The sequence below is a fragment of the Sinocyclocheilus anshuiensis genome, unplaced genomic scaffold, assembly GCF_001515605.1.
Source record: "Sinocyclocheilus anshuiensis isolate Anshui unplaced genomic scaffold, SAMN03320099.WGS_v1.1 scaffold322, whole genome shotgun sequence".
NCBI classification, from domain to species: domain Eukaryota; kingdom Metazoa; phylum Chordata; class Actinopteri; order Cypriniformes; family Cyprinidae; genus Sinocyclocheilus; species Sinocyclocheilus anshuiensis.
In genome coordinates, this window is record NW_015542366.1 from 1,130,250 (window position 1) to 1,144,448 (window position 14,199).

The window sequence follows — 14,199 nt, forward strand, 5'->3', positions numbered from 1 at the left end:
TTCCCAGATGTGACTTCATCCAAATCTGCCTTATTGATACAAAGCCACATCAAAAGTTGTGCAATCGTGCACTTCCCAGCATTCCAATTTTCCATTCAAATACAGTCAAATTTCCAAGCTCAGACTACCATCTAAATCGCCAAAAGCTGCTTTACCTGTTAGTTTTGGGAGCTGCAGTGGTTTTGGCTATGGCTGAAGTGCTGGGTTTGGCAGCAGGGGCAGCAGCTGGCCTTGGAGCAGGAGCTGAGGAAATGAAATTGAAATAAATCATGTTCCAAAGTAAAAACTGACTGGGATTGCTCAAGAAAATAGTGGTAAAATATAATGCAAAGTCATGATGAAAAGAACTATAATTAAATAAAATTAAATTTCTATTTTACATAATGACGCCCTGCACCACAACAGGTTTGTGTTGTATCTGGCACATGAGAATAAATGGAACATTTTCTAATGATGCTTAGTTATTGGTACATGCCCAAATCCAATCTTAGAAGTACCAGAACTAAACTCTGTAAGTGACCTCGTAAACCCATACATGCCAGGTCATCTTACCTGTGGTTTTAGGTTTGGTTGTAGCACTAGTGGCAGCCGTGGCAAGTCTCTTACTCAGGCTGGTGGCTGTGCTGGCAGCCAGTCCTGTCTTTGTTCCACTGGCTACGGCAGTTGTCGTTGATCTGCTAGTTCCAACAGTTGCTGCTTTAGGTTGGGCCCTTGAAGTTGCAATGGCAGTAGAAGAACCAACGGGTTTCTTACTTGGACCAGAAGGTCCAACGTTAGTGGTGGGTTTCTTCTTGTCTGCTGCAGCAGTGCTAACTGGAATGGGTTTCTTGGTTGTGGTACTCGATGCAGTCTTTGTGAGGCCATTAGCCACACGGCTTTGGGTTGCTTTGGGTCGTGTGCCAGGTCCAGTGGAAGCTGGACCTGCAGCAATCTTGCCTTTGACCGGGCCTTTGGATTTGTTTTTAGCATCTACTGCTTTCTCAGAAGCTTCCTTTACAGTTGGAGGAGCCGCTTGCTCATTTTGGGGTGCATCAGGTTGTGGGGGTGATGGTGTAGTGCCATTTTGAGATGCCCCGTCATTCCCGGTTGGTTCGGTTATGGGCTCTGTTCCATCGGCTTCCATTGGTTCAGATGGTGCTGTGGCCGCCCCATCAGGTTTCATTGCCAATATTACCCGACGATCTGTTGCTGCTTGATAAGCTCGCTGGATTCAGTGCTGTTCATACACTGAACCCAGGGATAACTCAATAACTGCCCTGCAAGAAAACAGGAAAGACAATTAAATGCTATTTGCAGTGACTTTTTTTGGCTCTACACACCTGAAGCAACTTGATTTTTACTAAGTTGGAGTGCAACAGTTGCTTCTCATACAAAGACATAAATACAATCAGGTTGGCAGAGAAATGTTGTGTGTAACAGAATTAAAGAATTTTAAGTAACCATGTAACTGAAAGAGAGAGGGTTTAAAAGTAAAAATTCATTGCAAGAGGAAGCAGCATTTTTTTTTTTTTTTTTTTTTTAAAGGGACTGAAAACATTTTCCATGTTGAATACGGAGTAAAATTCTGATGTATTACTAGTTAGTGAAGAATGGTATCATGGAAATGTTTAAAGCTACACTATGCATTCCGATGAAGGGCAACTTGGGAAAAACAGGAAATAAAAGAACCAAAATCCAAAAATATCAAGTCGAGAGGCCTGTTGCACAAAGCTGGTTTCAGTTTTTACCCAGGTAAGTTCACGTTTAGTTTAAGCAAACTGAAATCCTGAGAAATCCTTCTGTGAGATGTGGCTTCTTACACTGAATAAGGCACGCAACATATTTCATAGTATTCCAAAAAGTGATAAAGGCTCGATTAGCATTGCATTATTATATTCTTTATTATAATAAAAATTATAAGACGAACTCAGATAAACCATATACAGGTGCATCTCAATAAATTAGAATGTCGTGGAAAAGTTCATTTATTTCAGTAATTCAACTCAAATTGTGAAACTCGTATTAAATAAATTCAGTGCACACAGACTGAAGTAGTTTAAGTCTTTGGTTCTTTTAATTGTGATGATTTTGGCTCACATTTAACAAAAACCCACCAATTCACTATCTCAACAAATTAGAATACTTCGTTGAATTAATGAAAGCAGTTAAATCTTCTGTTTATTCAGCAACCGGTAGCCTATATGGATTTCCTGGGTTTCTTCTGCAAGGAGTATTTGGAGTTTCCGCGCGAGAGCGCCCTCTGGCCTTCGGATGGAGATTTACTGCTGATCACAGAACCGTGCTTCTCTGACAAGATGTGCATGACAATCGCAGCTTTTGCCTAATCGCGACTGCGATTTAATTTCGATTAATCATGCAGCCCTAGTACTCGTATATAAATGGTTTTCGCCATAAATTACAATTCATAGTAATTCATAGTTTTTTATTTTAGAAGCATTACATATAATACGACATTTAGTTTTTCACCATATGGGCTAGGTAATTTTACAGTTAACCAATTATCAGGTTTTTACTGTAGCATTTTTAAAGATTTTACACTAACATTTTGAGAGTGCTGCAGAAAAGTGTTTTTGTTAGTATCTTGAGTAGGTCTCCAAGACATTAGTCTGAAATGAACACTAGGCTCCATAAAAATCTAAATATTAAGATGATTTATTTGTGTGGATCATTTACACAGAACAGTCACCACCACCTGCTCTACAGAAATATGCCATTATCTGGACTTCATCTACCTGTTCATAAAAACTAGTAATTTCCTATGTCTGCCAAATGTAAACAGAGAATCACCCTTGTCCCAATATACATCTTTTTCACATAACACAGATTCAAATCCACAACTTTGCCAACCCAAATTAAACCCAAATTAAAATTTGGCAGAATTCTAAAAGAAAATAATTTAAATATAACCATTTCACTGGAGGACTGCACTATGCAAGTCATTTTCTTCTTCTTCAGGGACTGACGCAAAAGCTCGTCAGCAAAGATTGTGGCATGGGATTTGAAGAAAGGAGGATAAAGAGTCAATGTGGTGGTGGGGGGGGGCTATGAACCCATTCACCCCTGTCCTTTCTCCAAACTCCTTTATTCTGAATCCTCATATCTTGCTCTTCCCCCCCTTAAACAGTTCTCCTTAACCACAACCCCCCTCTTTCTTCTCCTTCCCCTCCTCCTCTCCATCAGATCTGTTCCCTGTCTGTAGCCACAGATGGCCCTAGCAGCTGAGCTATTGTTCTGGCTCTACAAGCCCAAGCAACCAAAGCGGAGAGCAAATAAAGACCGAGAAAGGGGGAAATCGTGGAATGAAGTAACAATGACAAGGCAAGCGGAGAAATCTAATTTTAATGTGGCACCATCCAGGAAATGAGTGGACTCAAGTATGTGTGACAGAATCAAGAAGAGGAAAACAAACAACGAAACTCTGAATAAAAATGTTGAAAGCCCTTCAGAAATGTCCCTCAGAAGGCAGAAAACAAAGAGGATGCACGACACGCATTCTAGAAACCTTGTCACCCTACAGGGCAAGTTGATGAATTGGGATGTCATCACTCTGCCCACGACAGGACAAAAATTACCCAGCAGCCCTGCTGATGTGTCTCCATGGTGATGTGCAGATCAACAAGGGGACATATGGAAAAAAAGGATCCAGTTTAATCAGAAGACAAAGTTTCAGTAAGAACTTTCACAGCACAGATCCTCAAAAAACAAGAAAATAAGATGAATCTACAATTATGAGTTCAGCTGTTTTATATCCACAGTTCAGACTGTTTCCCATAAATATCCATTAGTCACTCTCCACATGAGCAAAGTGTGCATCAGTGTTATTTTGGTATCATTATATTACAGTTTTATTAATATTTTGGATTAGTTTTTATTCTCATATTTTCAGTTTTCAATTTAATTTTGGTTAAAGTTTTAGTAATTTTGTTGTCATTTTTATAATTTGTTTTATATATAACTATAGGTTTTATTCATTTTTACTTCAGTTTTAGTTAAATTTTTTAGAACATCAAGTTAAACTAAATAAAAAAAAGAGATGTTGCCTTTGCAACTAGCTGAAATAAAAGGTTTAAATAAGGTTTTAATAAAAAATGTATTTCAGTTAACATTTATCTTCTTTTAAGCAATGAAAAAAGGTCTTTGTAGTTTCAGTTAACTAAAACCCTGGTACGCATAAAAGAGAACCAGGAAAAAAAGAGACAAACTAACTAAACAATAAGGGGAGGGTAAGGAAGAATAAGATATGCTATAATAATTGTGTGTATGAAGTGGTAGGGTGTGTGTGTGTGTGTGTGTGTGTTTGTGTGTGTGTGTATGTGTGTGTCCTGGTTTGACTGGATGAAGCAGTTGTTGTGTTCACAAAGACAGCAGAAAAGGGTAAAGCCTGCTAATGCAAACAGCTTAATAAAAAAAGCACTGAAGATTACAATCACACACACATCTCCATTTAACAATACACTTCAAATAATAAAACAGGCCTCTTTCAGGGAAAACTAACAGCAAAAGCACTTGTGAGAACATTCAGGTGCTCATGAAAAACCTGCTTTATCATTCAAACCAAAACTGTCCACACTCTTAAAAACAGAGGTTCCTAAAGGAGGGTTTACAGTGATGCCATAAAAGAACCATTAATTTTTTTAATGTGAAGAACATTTTAGTAAACCAAAGAACCTTATTCTACTATCAATAACCTTTTGTGGAATGGAAAGGTTCCATGAATGTCAAAGGTTCTTTATGGAACAACAGATGCCAATAAAGAATCTTTATTTCAAAGAGTTCAGATAACACTTTTCTACCAACAAATTTCCATGATTTTTCCAAGGCCTTTCCAGTTGTTCAACATTTTGATTCAAACTGATCTGCCAATGAATTTCAGACTGATGCGTGAACCAATTCATCCAATTTATTGAAACGGACTCGATTAAACAATTTGCTCACAAATCAGAAATTACCATGGCTTTTGAGCAAGCAATATCTTATATGATATTGTACAGCAGAGCATAACTAGAAAAATGTATATTCACTATAAACATTTCCATGACTTTAACACTATTTAAAAATTTCCTGATATTACCAGGTTTTCAATGAAAGTAGGAAACCTTTCTGCCTCTCCACCATCAGTTAACGGTCATTAAACCTCATACCAATCTTGTCCATTATCTTAATCCATCATTTGTTTGGATTAGGTAATGTACATGCATAGACAGACAGTGGATTATAAAGGTGCCACGACATTTTAAAACACGTGTGCTTTCCTAACTCCTACATTCAACCCCTGGATTGATCAAATCTAAAATAATACCTTTATAAAGCTACTTTCCACACGGGGACGTCCTTAAAGTGTGTCTGTCATGTTTCACCTACTGTAGTAGCTTGATGTACTGCATTGTCACGGCTTCCCACTAAGCACTTCAGAAACATCTGCAGGTGACAGCTAGCATTACACACAGGCGCGAAGCAAATGCCACATTCTAGATTCAGTTTCTAGAAAACGTGTGTAAGAGAAACTGATATAAAGCTAAAAGGAACATATAAAGAGGCCTTGCAAACCCAAATTCCTGCACAGGGCCTCTAGTTCCTCAGGGCCGAGCCATAACCAGCTGTCACAGACATGCAGCTATTTCCATGCAGCTGTAGTTGGCCACATCCTGCATTCTTGTAATAAGAGCCAGTGGCAGGCCTTCGTTTAACAAATATCTCCTTATTCTAACCGATTGGCTAGAACTTGTTGTTTTACATGAAAGTTATAATCTGTAAATTTAACCTGACAATAACAAAAAAATACTTAGAAAAGGATCAGATGAGAGATGGAATACCAAAGAAAAACGGTCAGAAATGACACAAACACCTACCTCACATGCAATCTGCCCATAGAAGGCAGTGCTCTCACAACTCTACTCCTGGCACACATACTCCTAAGAATCAACACATGAAAACATTGAAAGAGCGCAGCAACACAACCCTGCTATTCCCTCTCTTTTACTCCCTCCTCATTATAGTCAATTATTCATCTGACTCCCACATCGACACCATGAGACCGCTCTCACTAAAGACTAAAATGCTGTAATGTGCATAAAGCTATTGTTTAAGGATAGTTATTATGCTTTGTACATTTGTCAGATCTAAACAATGTCCAAAACTTGCATTGCTTTTGTAACATGAAATGTCGTTACAGTCACTTTTCATCAATTTAGTGCATCCTTCCTGAATCAAAATATTAATTTCTCAAAATAATAATAAAAATCTTACTTACCTTAAGGGGGTTAGTTCACCCCAAAATGAAAATTCTGTCATTAATTACTCGCCCTCGTGTTGTTCCAAACCCATAAGACCTTCGTTCATCTTCGGAACACGAAATATGAGAGCTCTCAGACCCTGCATAGACAGCAATGCAACTGTAATGTTCCCAGGTCCAGAAACGTAGTAAGGACATCGGTAAAACGGTCCATGTGACATCAGTGGCTCAACTTCAGTTTTGCGATGCTACGAGAATACTTTGAGCGCAAAGAAAACAAAAATAACAATTTCTATAACAATTCTTCTCCCCCGAGTTACGTCTTCCGCCATTTTGGAGAATACCCAAGAGCGTAATCGATGTAATCAGCGTTGTTTACATTTGGGGGAGAAAGCGCACGCATGAACGTAATCTGCGTAATCAGCGTTGTTTATGCTTAGGGGAAAGCGTGGGTATGTGTTGTGATACTCTAAAATGGCGGAAGATGTAACTCGGGGGAGCTACCGATGTCACATGGACTGTTTTACCGATGTCCTTACTATGTTTCTGGACCTGGGAACATTACAGTTGCGTTGCTGCCTATGCAGGGTCAGAGAACTCTCACATTTCATCAAAAATATCTTAATGTGTGTTGTGTTCCGAAGATGAACGAAGGTCTTACGGGTTTGGAACGACATGAGGGTGAGTAACTAATGACAGAATTTTCATTTTTGGGTGAACTATCCCGTTAAGCTTTTAAACTGTACAAGAAAATATACAAATGCAACACAATGGCAAATTATTACAAAAAGTATTTTGAATAAATAAAATTCAAAACGTCATCTGAAATCAAGTCTGTGCTTACATAAACCAGCTTCTCAAGTTAATGAAACCTCTGAAATTTGCATGGGCATCAGTCTGTGTGGGTGTTCACTTTTTACTTTCACTCTTCCCATACAGAAAACAACAGCCAGTAGGCCTAACATTTTCAGTGTTAATGTTGAAGAAAAATCTCTAGAATCGATTTAAACTGTAAAATGTGCAACAGAGTACTAAACCATAGTAAGTAGCTTAAAGCATAATCAAACTAGAAAAAGCATTTAACAAACAAACAGAACTGTTATACATCAAGTTTAAATCCAGTGTGCAGAATGTGTCAGATTTTCCAAAACCACCTCATAAAAAAAAAAAAAAAAAAAAAAAAAAAAAAGGGAAAAACCGATTCTGTCTTCGCCTGCATATCAGTTACATTCAGAACAAAATAGAACATGCTGTGTAGTGCTGGAAAACCCAGATTCCCATCTTTCTCCCTGAGAAACATCTCGGCATGTTTATGAACACACCAGATTCCTTAAAACGGACAAGAGACAGGAAGTCGCAACATTATATACACCCACAACAGACTAAAAACTGCAGGCTCCTCACAGGAAGGGGGAAATTCTTTAATACGCTCAAGCTAATAAAACCGTTCCCAGTGGTGGGTGTGATTTCTCATCTTTTTGACTCGCTATCACACATAAACCCACCCACAAAGACATAATTCTATACTGTACAGATATTGTACAAATTAACACTTTCTGTAAATTTTCTCCCCCATTCACAACAGTTCCTTCAGGAGGTTCCAGTTTTTATCTTGGTCAATCTAAAGCAACGGGTCACCATTAAAGAGATCACCCAAAAATGAAAATTTGCTGCTAATCTACTCACCCTCAGGCCATCCAAGATGTAGGTGACTTTTCCTTCAGTAGAACAGAAAGAAGATATTTAGATGAAACCCTGGTCCTTTGATTTTTGAGGACCAGTTTTTGAGAATAAAAAAAGCATATCAAGGAACACAAACTTAATACCCCTGGCTCCTAAAGATATATTGAGGTCTTATGAAGCAAAACGATTGGTCTGTGCAAGAAACAATATTATTTATAACATTATTATTGTTTCTCATGGTTTATGTAAAAAGGTGAGTTGATTAAGACGAGTTAAGTTTATTCACTTCATATTCTTTAGACATCTAAAACATACGCATTTTAAATAATTATTGGGTGCTTTAATAATATAATTGCATATACAAATCATTATTGATTATTAGTGATTCATGTAAATTAACTGGTGAATTGTTTATTTGAAACAAACTGTCTGAAAGAACCAGTTTGTGGAAAAGAATCAGACTTCCCCATTTGCCTGAGGCTCTGGATTACAGGTAATAATGTTGTAAATAAAGTTCAGTTTCTTGCACAGACCAATCATTTCGCTTCATACGACCTCAATATATCATCAAGAGCCACTTGTATTAATTTTGTGTTGCTTTTTTTCATCTCTCAAAGTGACGGCAGCCATTGGCTTGCATTTTATGAATCACCAAGAACCACAGTTTCAGCTAAAAATCTTCATTACTGTTCTACTGAAGAAGAAAAAAAAGTCACCTACATCTTGGATGGCCTGAGGGTGAGTAAATTAACAGCAAATTTCATTAGTTCACCCAAAAATGAAAACTACCCCATGGTTTACTCACCCTGAAGCCATATATGACTTTCTTCTTTCAGATGAATACAATCGGAGTTATATTAAATTTAAAAATGTCCTGGCTCTTCCAAGCTTTATAATGGCAGTGAATGGGAGTCGAGATTTTGAAGCCCAAAACAGTGTGTCCATCCATCATAAAAAGTACTTCACACGGCTCTGGGGCGTTAATAAAGTCCTTCTGAAGTGAAGCGATACATTTGTGTAAGAAAAATATCCATAATTAAAACTTTATAAACTAATAAGATGAGAATATGCAAGTCTTGCATATTTTTCTCTTACACAAATGCATCGCTTTAAGGGGCCAGCAAAATCAAAGAAAGGTGTGATTTTAAACAAATACATAATGGTGTGAGAACTGGCATATCGGGGTCTTTAGTAGTTTGATTTGCATTGGTGAATGGTTACTAGATGGGTGTAGGGAAGGATAATGGGTCAGTATTGTGTGTGGGGTCGAGCTGAAGTGTCAGACAGCGCTGAGAGTGTGAAACGGTAGCAACGATGCAGATAAACAGGAAGAAACGCAACGACCCTACTCCCTCTCTTCCAACAGAATTAACTCCAGATGAGCAAGTTGTGTGTGTTGTCTCAGAATAGGGTGTGAATGGGGCTTAATGACCCAGCAGGGTTTGATTTTGCAATGCATAAATGTAAGGATTAAGAGAGGACATTCCCCATTGTGTGGCGTGCACCATGCTGACGGGGGCTGGGCATGGCTAGAACGGAGCTGCCAAAACAACATGAGAGATATTGGACAAAAACAGGGAGCAAAATGGCACAGGGCAAAAGTAAAAGTGATGTAAAAGAACTTTTGAAGAAACTTAAACTCACTTCTTACGGAAGACAAGGTGGAACTGGACTTAAGCAAAGGCTGCAACCATCTCACATGTTCAAGACAGACCGACAAAAAAGATTAGTGTCACAGAAGATGTTTTGGAGAAGGAGGGAATTATGAGAGGGAGAAGGAGAGAAAGAACAGATGGTAAACGGTGGCGTGGTTTGGGTGTAGTTTGCATACTGGACACGCAGCAGAACGCTGTGATGGATATGGACAGAGCCCAAGAGGATTAAAACAGGACATCAGCTCAATCTAAAAACACACACAAACAAACTCTCTGCCAAGTTATCTAGCACCAGTTTGCCGACAGTTAAAAGCTCTTTTGTCAGTGCCAGTGTTTTAGCAGATTAGGGGGTCATAAAACCACCAGAAAGGATTTAATAGAATAACGTGGTATTTCAAAATGTTCTTTCCAAATGCAAAACTGACATCAAGCGCTGAGTAGATTATCCTGATGGTAAAAACTCAGGAAGCCATTTCATTCATAGGAAACAAAAGAGTACCAGGATTTGATGATAGTCTGGAATTCACATTACTGCAACTGGAGTCAATCCAGTTCATATTATTAAATGTGAACTGGATTGATTAATATATGATTAAATTCAGGTTATCAGAGTATTTGTTAGGCAATGAACTGGTGCATAAGCAAACAGATTTGACGATTAACATGGTTTATTTCATTAATCCGCTACTGAAAATTTGGGGCTTCTTCCTTGCTGGGCATCTGCTTGTCCAACTCGACAACCCCACTGTGAGGTCATGGCTAAGCTGGAGCCAACCAGACATCTCAAAAGCTGTTAAATGGTCCAATCAGTGAGTGCTGCATTGGCCAGTACATCAATAGATATGCATACAAACACCCTTAAACACAATTTTTACTAAATGAAGCGAATAATATTCCAAGATCAATCAATGCTGGGATATTTCACCCAAAGATGAAAATTCTGCCGTCTTTTACTGTTTGTTCCAAACCTGTGGGACTTACTTTCTTCTGTTGAAAACAAAAGATGATATTTTGAAGAATGATGGTAACCAAACAGTTGACGGTAGACATTGACTTCCATAGTATTTTCCATACTATGGTAGTCAATGGGTACCATCAATTGATTGGTTACCAACATCCTTCAAAATATCTTCTTTTGAGCTCAACAGAAGGAAGGTTTGGAATAACTTGAGGTGAATAAATGATGACAATTTTTATTTTTGGGTGAACCCTAACCCTTTAAAACATGTTTTTTTTTCTAAATGCGATATCTGTGTGGGGAAATCTTTTGCTCTCACACAAAATTCCAGGTGGATTTATTGAAATGACTATTTCATCTGCAACAATTTGCTGAAATTCTGCTAATGTGAATGCACCTTAACTCAGAAAAGAAGTGATGTGTGGGAAAATGGCAGAAAAAGAATCAAAGTTGTCTGCAAAATAGCGACCACAGACTTGAGAGGGATCAGCGAACCTAAAACACAACACCACAATGACAAAACCTGAATTGGTTCCAGCACAAGATGACTCAAGTGATGAAATCATTAGCTTACAGGATGCAATAGAAAGCACAATCAATCACTACATAACGCTATTGGCTAAAAGTAAACCCAAGTCTAGCCGAGCAGCAAGAGCAGACTGGTGAGGGTGTCCTGTTTAAACAAAGCTATTAGTGTCAGGAGTCCTTCACTGAGGAGTGTGGCTAAAACAACTAATGACAGCAGCTGCTCTGTTCAACTTCAGACCAACCTGAGCTCAGGCACACATCTAAACAGTGAGGGGCTATCATAAATCTTAGCACAAGTAGGCTCTGTTTTCATGTGTTATTTGTTCTATCATTCTAGCATCAAATTGGGGTTGTAGTTCTGGACTGTTCAGTCAAGTCAATTCGTTTTTTTATTGGGACGACCAAAACAACAGCTGGCATTAGTGTATGACAAATTCCTGAGACAACTGGGAGGACACAATAGACCATTATGGTCTTAGCAGGGCATTATATGACATCGACAAGGTTGTTTAAAATTACCCTAAAATTATCAATGTCTTGCAAATTAAGTGAGCTCACTAAGTTTTTGTATATGTTTAGCTGGCTCTTATGGCGCTTTTCCACTGCATGGTATGGCACGGTACGGCTCGGCCTAATAGTAGCCTACCAGTGGTTTTGTACTTTATAAGAATACTTAGTGGCTTGGATGCATGAATTTTTTTTTCACTTGTAGGCTACTTATTCTATTTGAAATGTCTTGAGGATACCACACTTGCCGATCCATTCATTGTATCTGGACTAGGCTGTTGCTAGGCTTTAATTTGTTTAGAAGTACTTACAGGTTTAAGCTTTGTGTACTGTCTAAAATCACTATACAAAATGAACAATAGTATTGTTAAAAATAGTAACTAGTTAATTTTATGATGCAGCCGGTCACGTGATTTGAACATGGCTACGCCCATGAGGGGCGACCCGCTCCAGGTAGAATTACTGGAATCTTCGTCTCGTGAGTGTATCATTTTAATGATATTTCACTGCCCATATCTCTTTGTCGAAACCCTTTTAATTGACAAGAAATTAGTGAATGCGCCTTAAAACCTACAGTTTCCACACAAAACGACCTCTCATGAAAGATCTGCTAGTGAATGGGCAACAGTTAAATATCCGGGCCATTATCGTTAAAAGCGGTCACGAACTTGTAGAACTGAATTCTAGAATGTACACAGAGACAGGGTGCGATGAGTGACACGCTGTTATCTACAGACCTGCTGGCGTTACAAGGGTGATAGGGTGATAACACAGCATGACATCAGCGCGATTCAAACGATCATTTCCAGTCAAAACGAGGCAGTGCCCAAACAAACTCCGAGAAGCAGCACAGGCAGCTCTTATCAAACGACGGCAATCCATGATAGTCCACTTACACTATCGAGTTCTCTCAGCTTTAGTAGTTTATTCGGGTAAAAAGAGGCGAGGCGGGTCAGAATAACACAGGACAGCTACTGAAGTGAAGCGATGCTATCATTGCGCGTTTCGATTCAAATCGACTTGAATTCCTCAACATCAAATCTTCTCATTCTCAAGAACTGCACTTCACATTTTAAGCTGAGCCTAGATGAAACCCCCACAAAAGGTAGCGATTTGTTTGCATTTCCAAGACCAGATAGTTGATGTATTTATATTTTGCATTAGAAAATACTATTTATTTTGTACTTGACAAGAAAAATGGTGATCAAACGGCATTCGTTTTATCCGAAGATGAATCGCTACATGTAACCACAGCAGCCACGCGAGCCATTTCATTAATTACGATACCCTTCACGCGCTAAGAATCGTTGTTTCAAACGGAGCACAGGCCGCTGCTCAGTTCATACCATGCGTGTATAAATCGATGCATCGCATCCTTTAAAAGCCCAGCCCAACCCAAACACGAAACCAAACCTGATTCCAGAAAATATTCAGAACGAAAACAAAACATAAACCAAATAAGTTGATTGTGGTCCCAAATGAAATGACATTTTGAAAAGAGAATTTGAACCAGGCAAACAGGTTGAAATATAAGCAAAGTAAACATGCTCCAAAATGTCATCCATTTACCTTCAGATGATTTTAAAAGCGCCTGGTTTCGACTCCTCCGCTTCAGTCTGGAAAAGCGGACAATCCACGACTTCACACCGGCGGCAAGGTGATACGGGAGGCGTGTGGGTCCTTGTGCAAATTGCTTAAAATATACAAACGTGCAAAAAAAGCCCTTTATATCAACCCACTGCTTCACCGTGAGCTGAAATCGGTGTTAAGGAAGTTGATCAAATCCTAACGTGGCAATTCAGAAACAAAAAGGATCAAGCCACCAAAAAGCCCATCGGACTCCCGGTTTTCATCCAATGGGATCAAGTACCGAAATTCACTTCAAAAGGGCAGTGATGTCACTTTACAAACTATGGCCCCGCCCATCTAGCATCCAGCACGCTGTTTCACCATCATGTGTTTGAAAAACATGCATAACTGAGGACTGCCAACTCAACACTGGAGTTAACAATTAAATGGGCAGGGACATAAAAATAAAAACAATGCTAATGTATTAATATTTTCCAACACAATTAGGACTAAAAATTTACAGTGTTATAGGTTGTATCTGCCATGAAAATTACATTAAAATTAAATTAAAACAAAAAGTTAATTATCAGCAGACAAAATATTGATTGTTTTTGCTCTAATCTTTGTGCAAGTGTAATTGATCATTTGAAAATTAAAAAAAAAGTTGATACATGGGCATATGTGTCATTGAGAAAAATATTTACAAAAATTTTACATCCTCATGAAAATGTAGTTTTCTTTAAAGGGGTCATGATGCGATTTCAAATTTTCCTTTCTCTTTGGAGTGTTACAAGCTCTTGGTGCATAAAGAAGATCTGTAAAGTTGCAAAGACTAAAGTGACGGGAGAGAGAGAGTAGGGATTAAATCGCCTGCAAAAAGCGGATTTCCTAAAGCTAAAAAAAGTGCATTCATGGACTAAAACCAGCATTCAGGCAGAGAAAAATCAGTCACACAAACAGTATGACAGCAAACATTATTCTGTTAAACAAAGAAAGGGCAATTGATGGACAAGCAACACTTGATTTTTGTTTACATGCATAAGATTTGTTTACACACATACATAGAA

General features: G+C 38.5%; 1 protein-coding gene across 2 annotated transcripts in view; it reads right to left on the reverse strand.

Annotated features, from left to right (window-relative positions):
* The window catches only part of LOC107692142 (uncharacterized), a 26,151-nt gene extending 12,726 nt beyond the window's left edge, over positions 1-13,425 (reverse strand). The window contains exons 1-3 of one of the 2 annotated variants that reach the window (XM_016491073.1): positions 13,133-13,425; positions 553-1,256; positions 156-243 (exon numbers count right to left, since the gene is read on the reverse strand). In XM_016491073.1, the coding sequence (XP_016346559.1) occupies positions 156-243; positions 553-1,162 (698 nt within the window). In that variant the 5' untranslated portion in view covers positions 1,163-1,256; positions 13,133-13,425. Of the gene's footprint in view, positions 1-155; positions 244-552; positions 1,257-12,459; positions 12,587-13,132 lie in introns of those variants that run through there. The other variant, XM_016491074.1, reaches the window with a different exon arrangement.
* Positions 13,426-14,199: the final 774 nt, after the last annotated feature.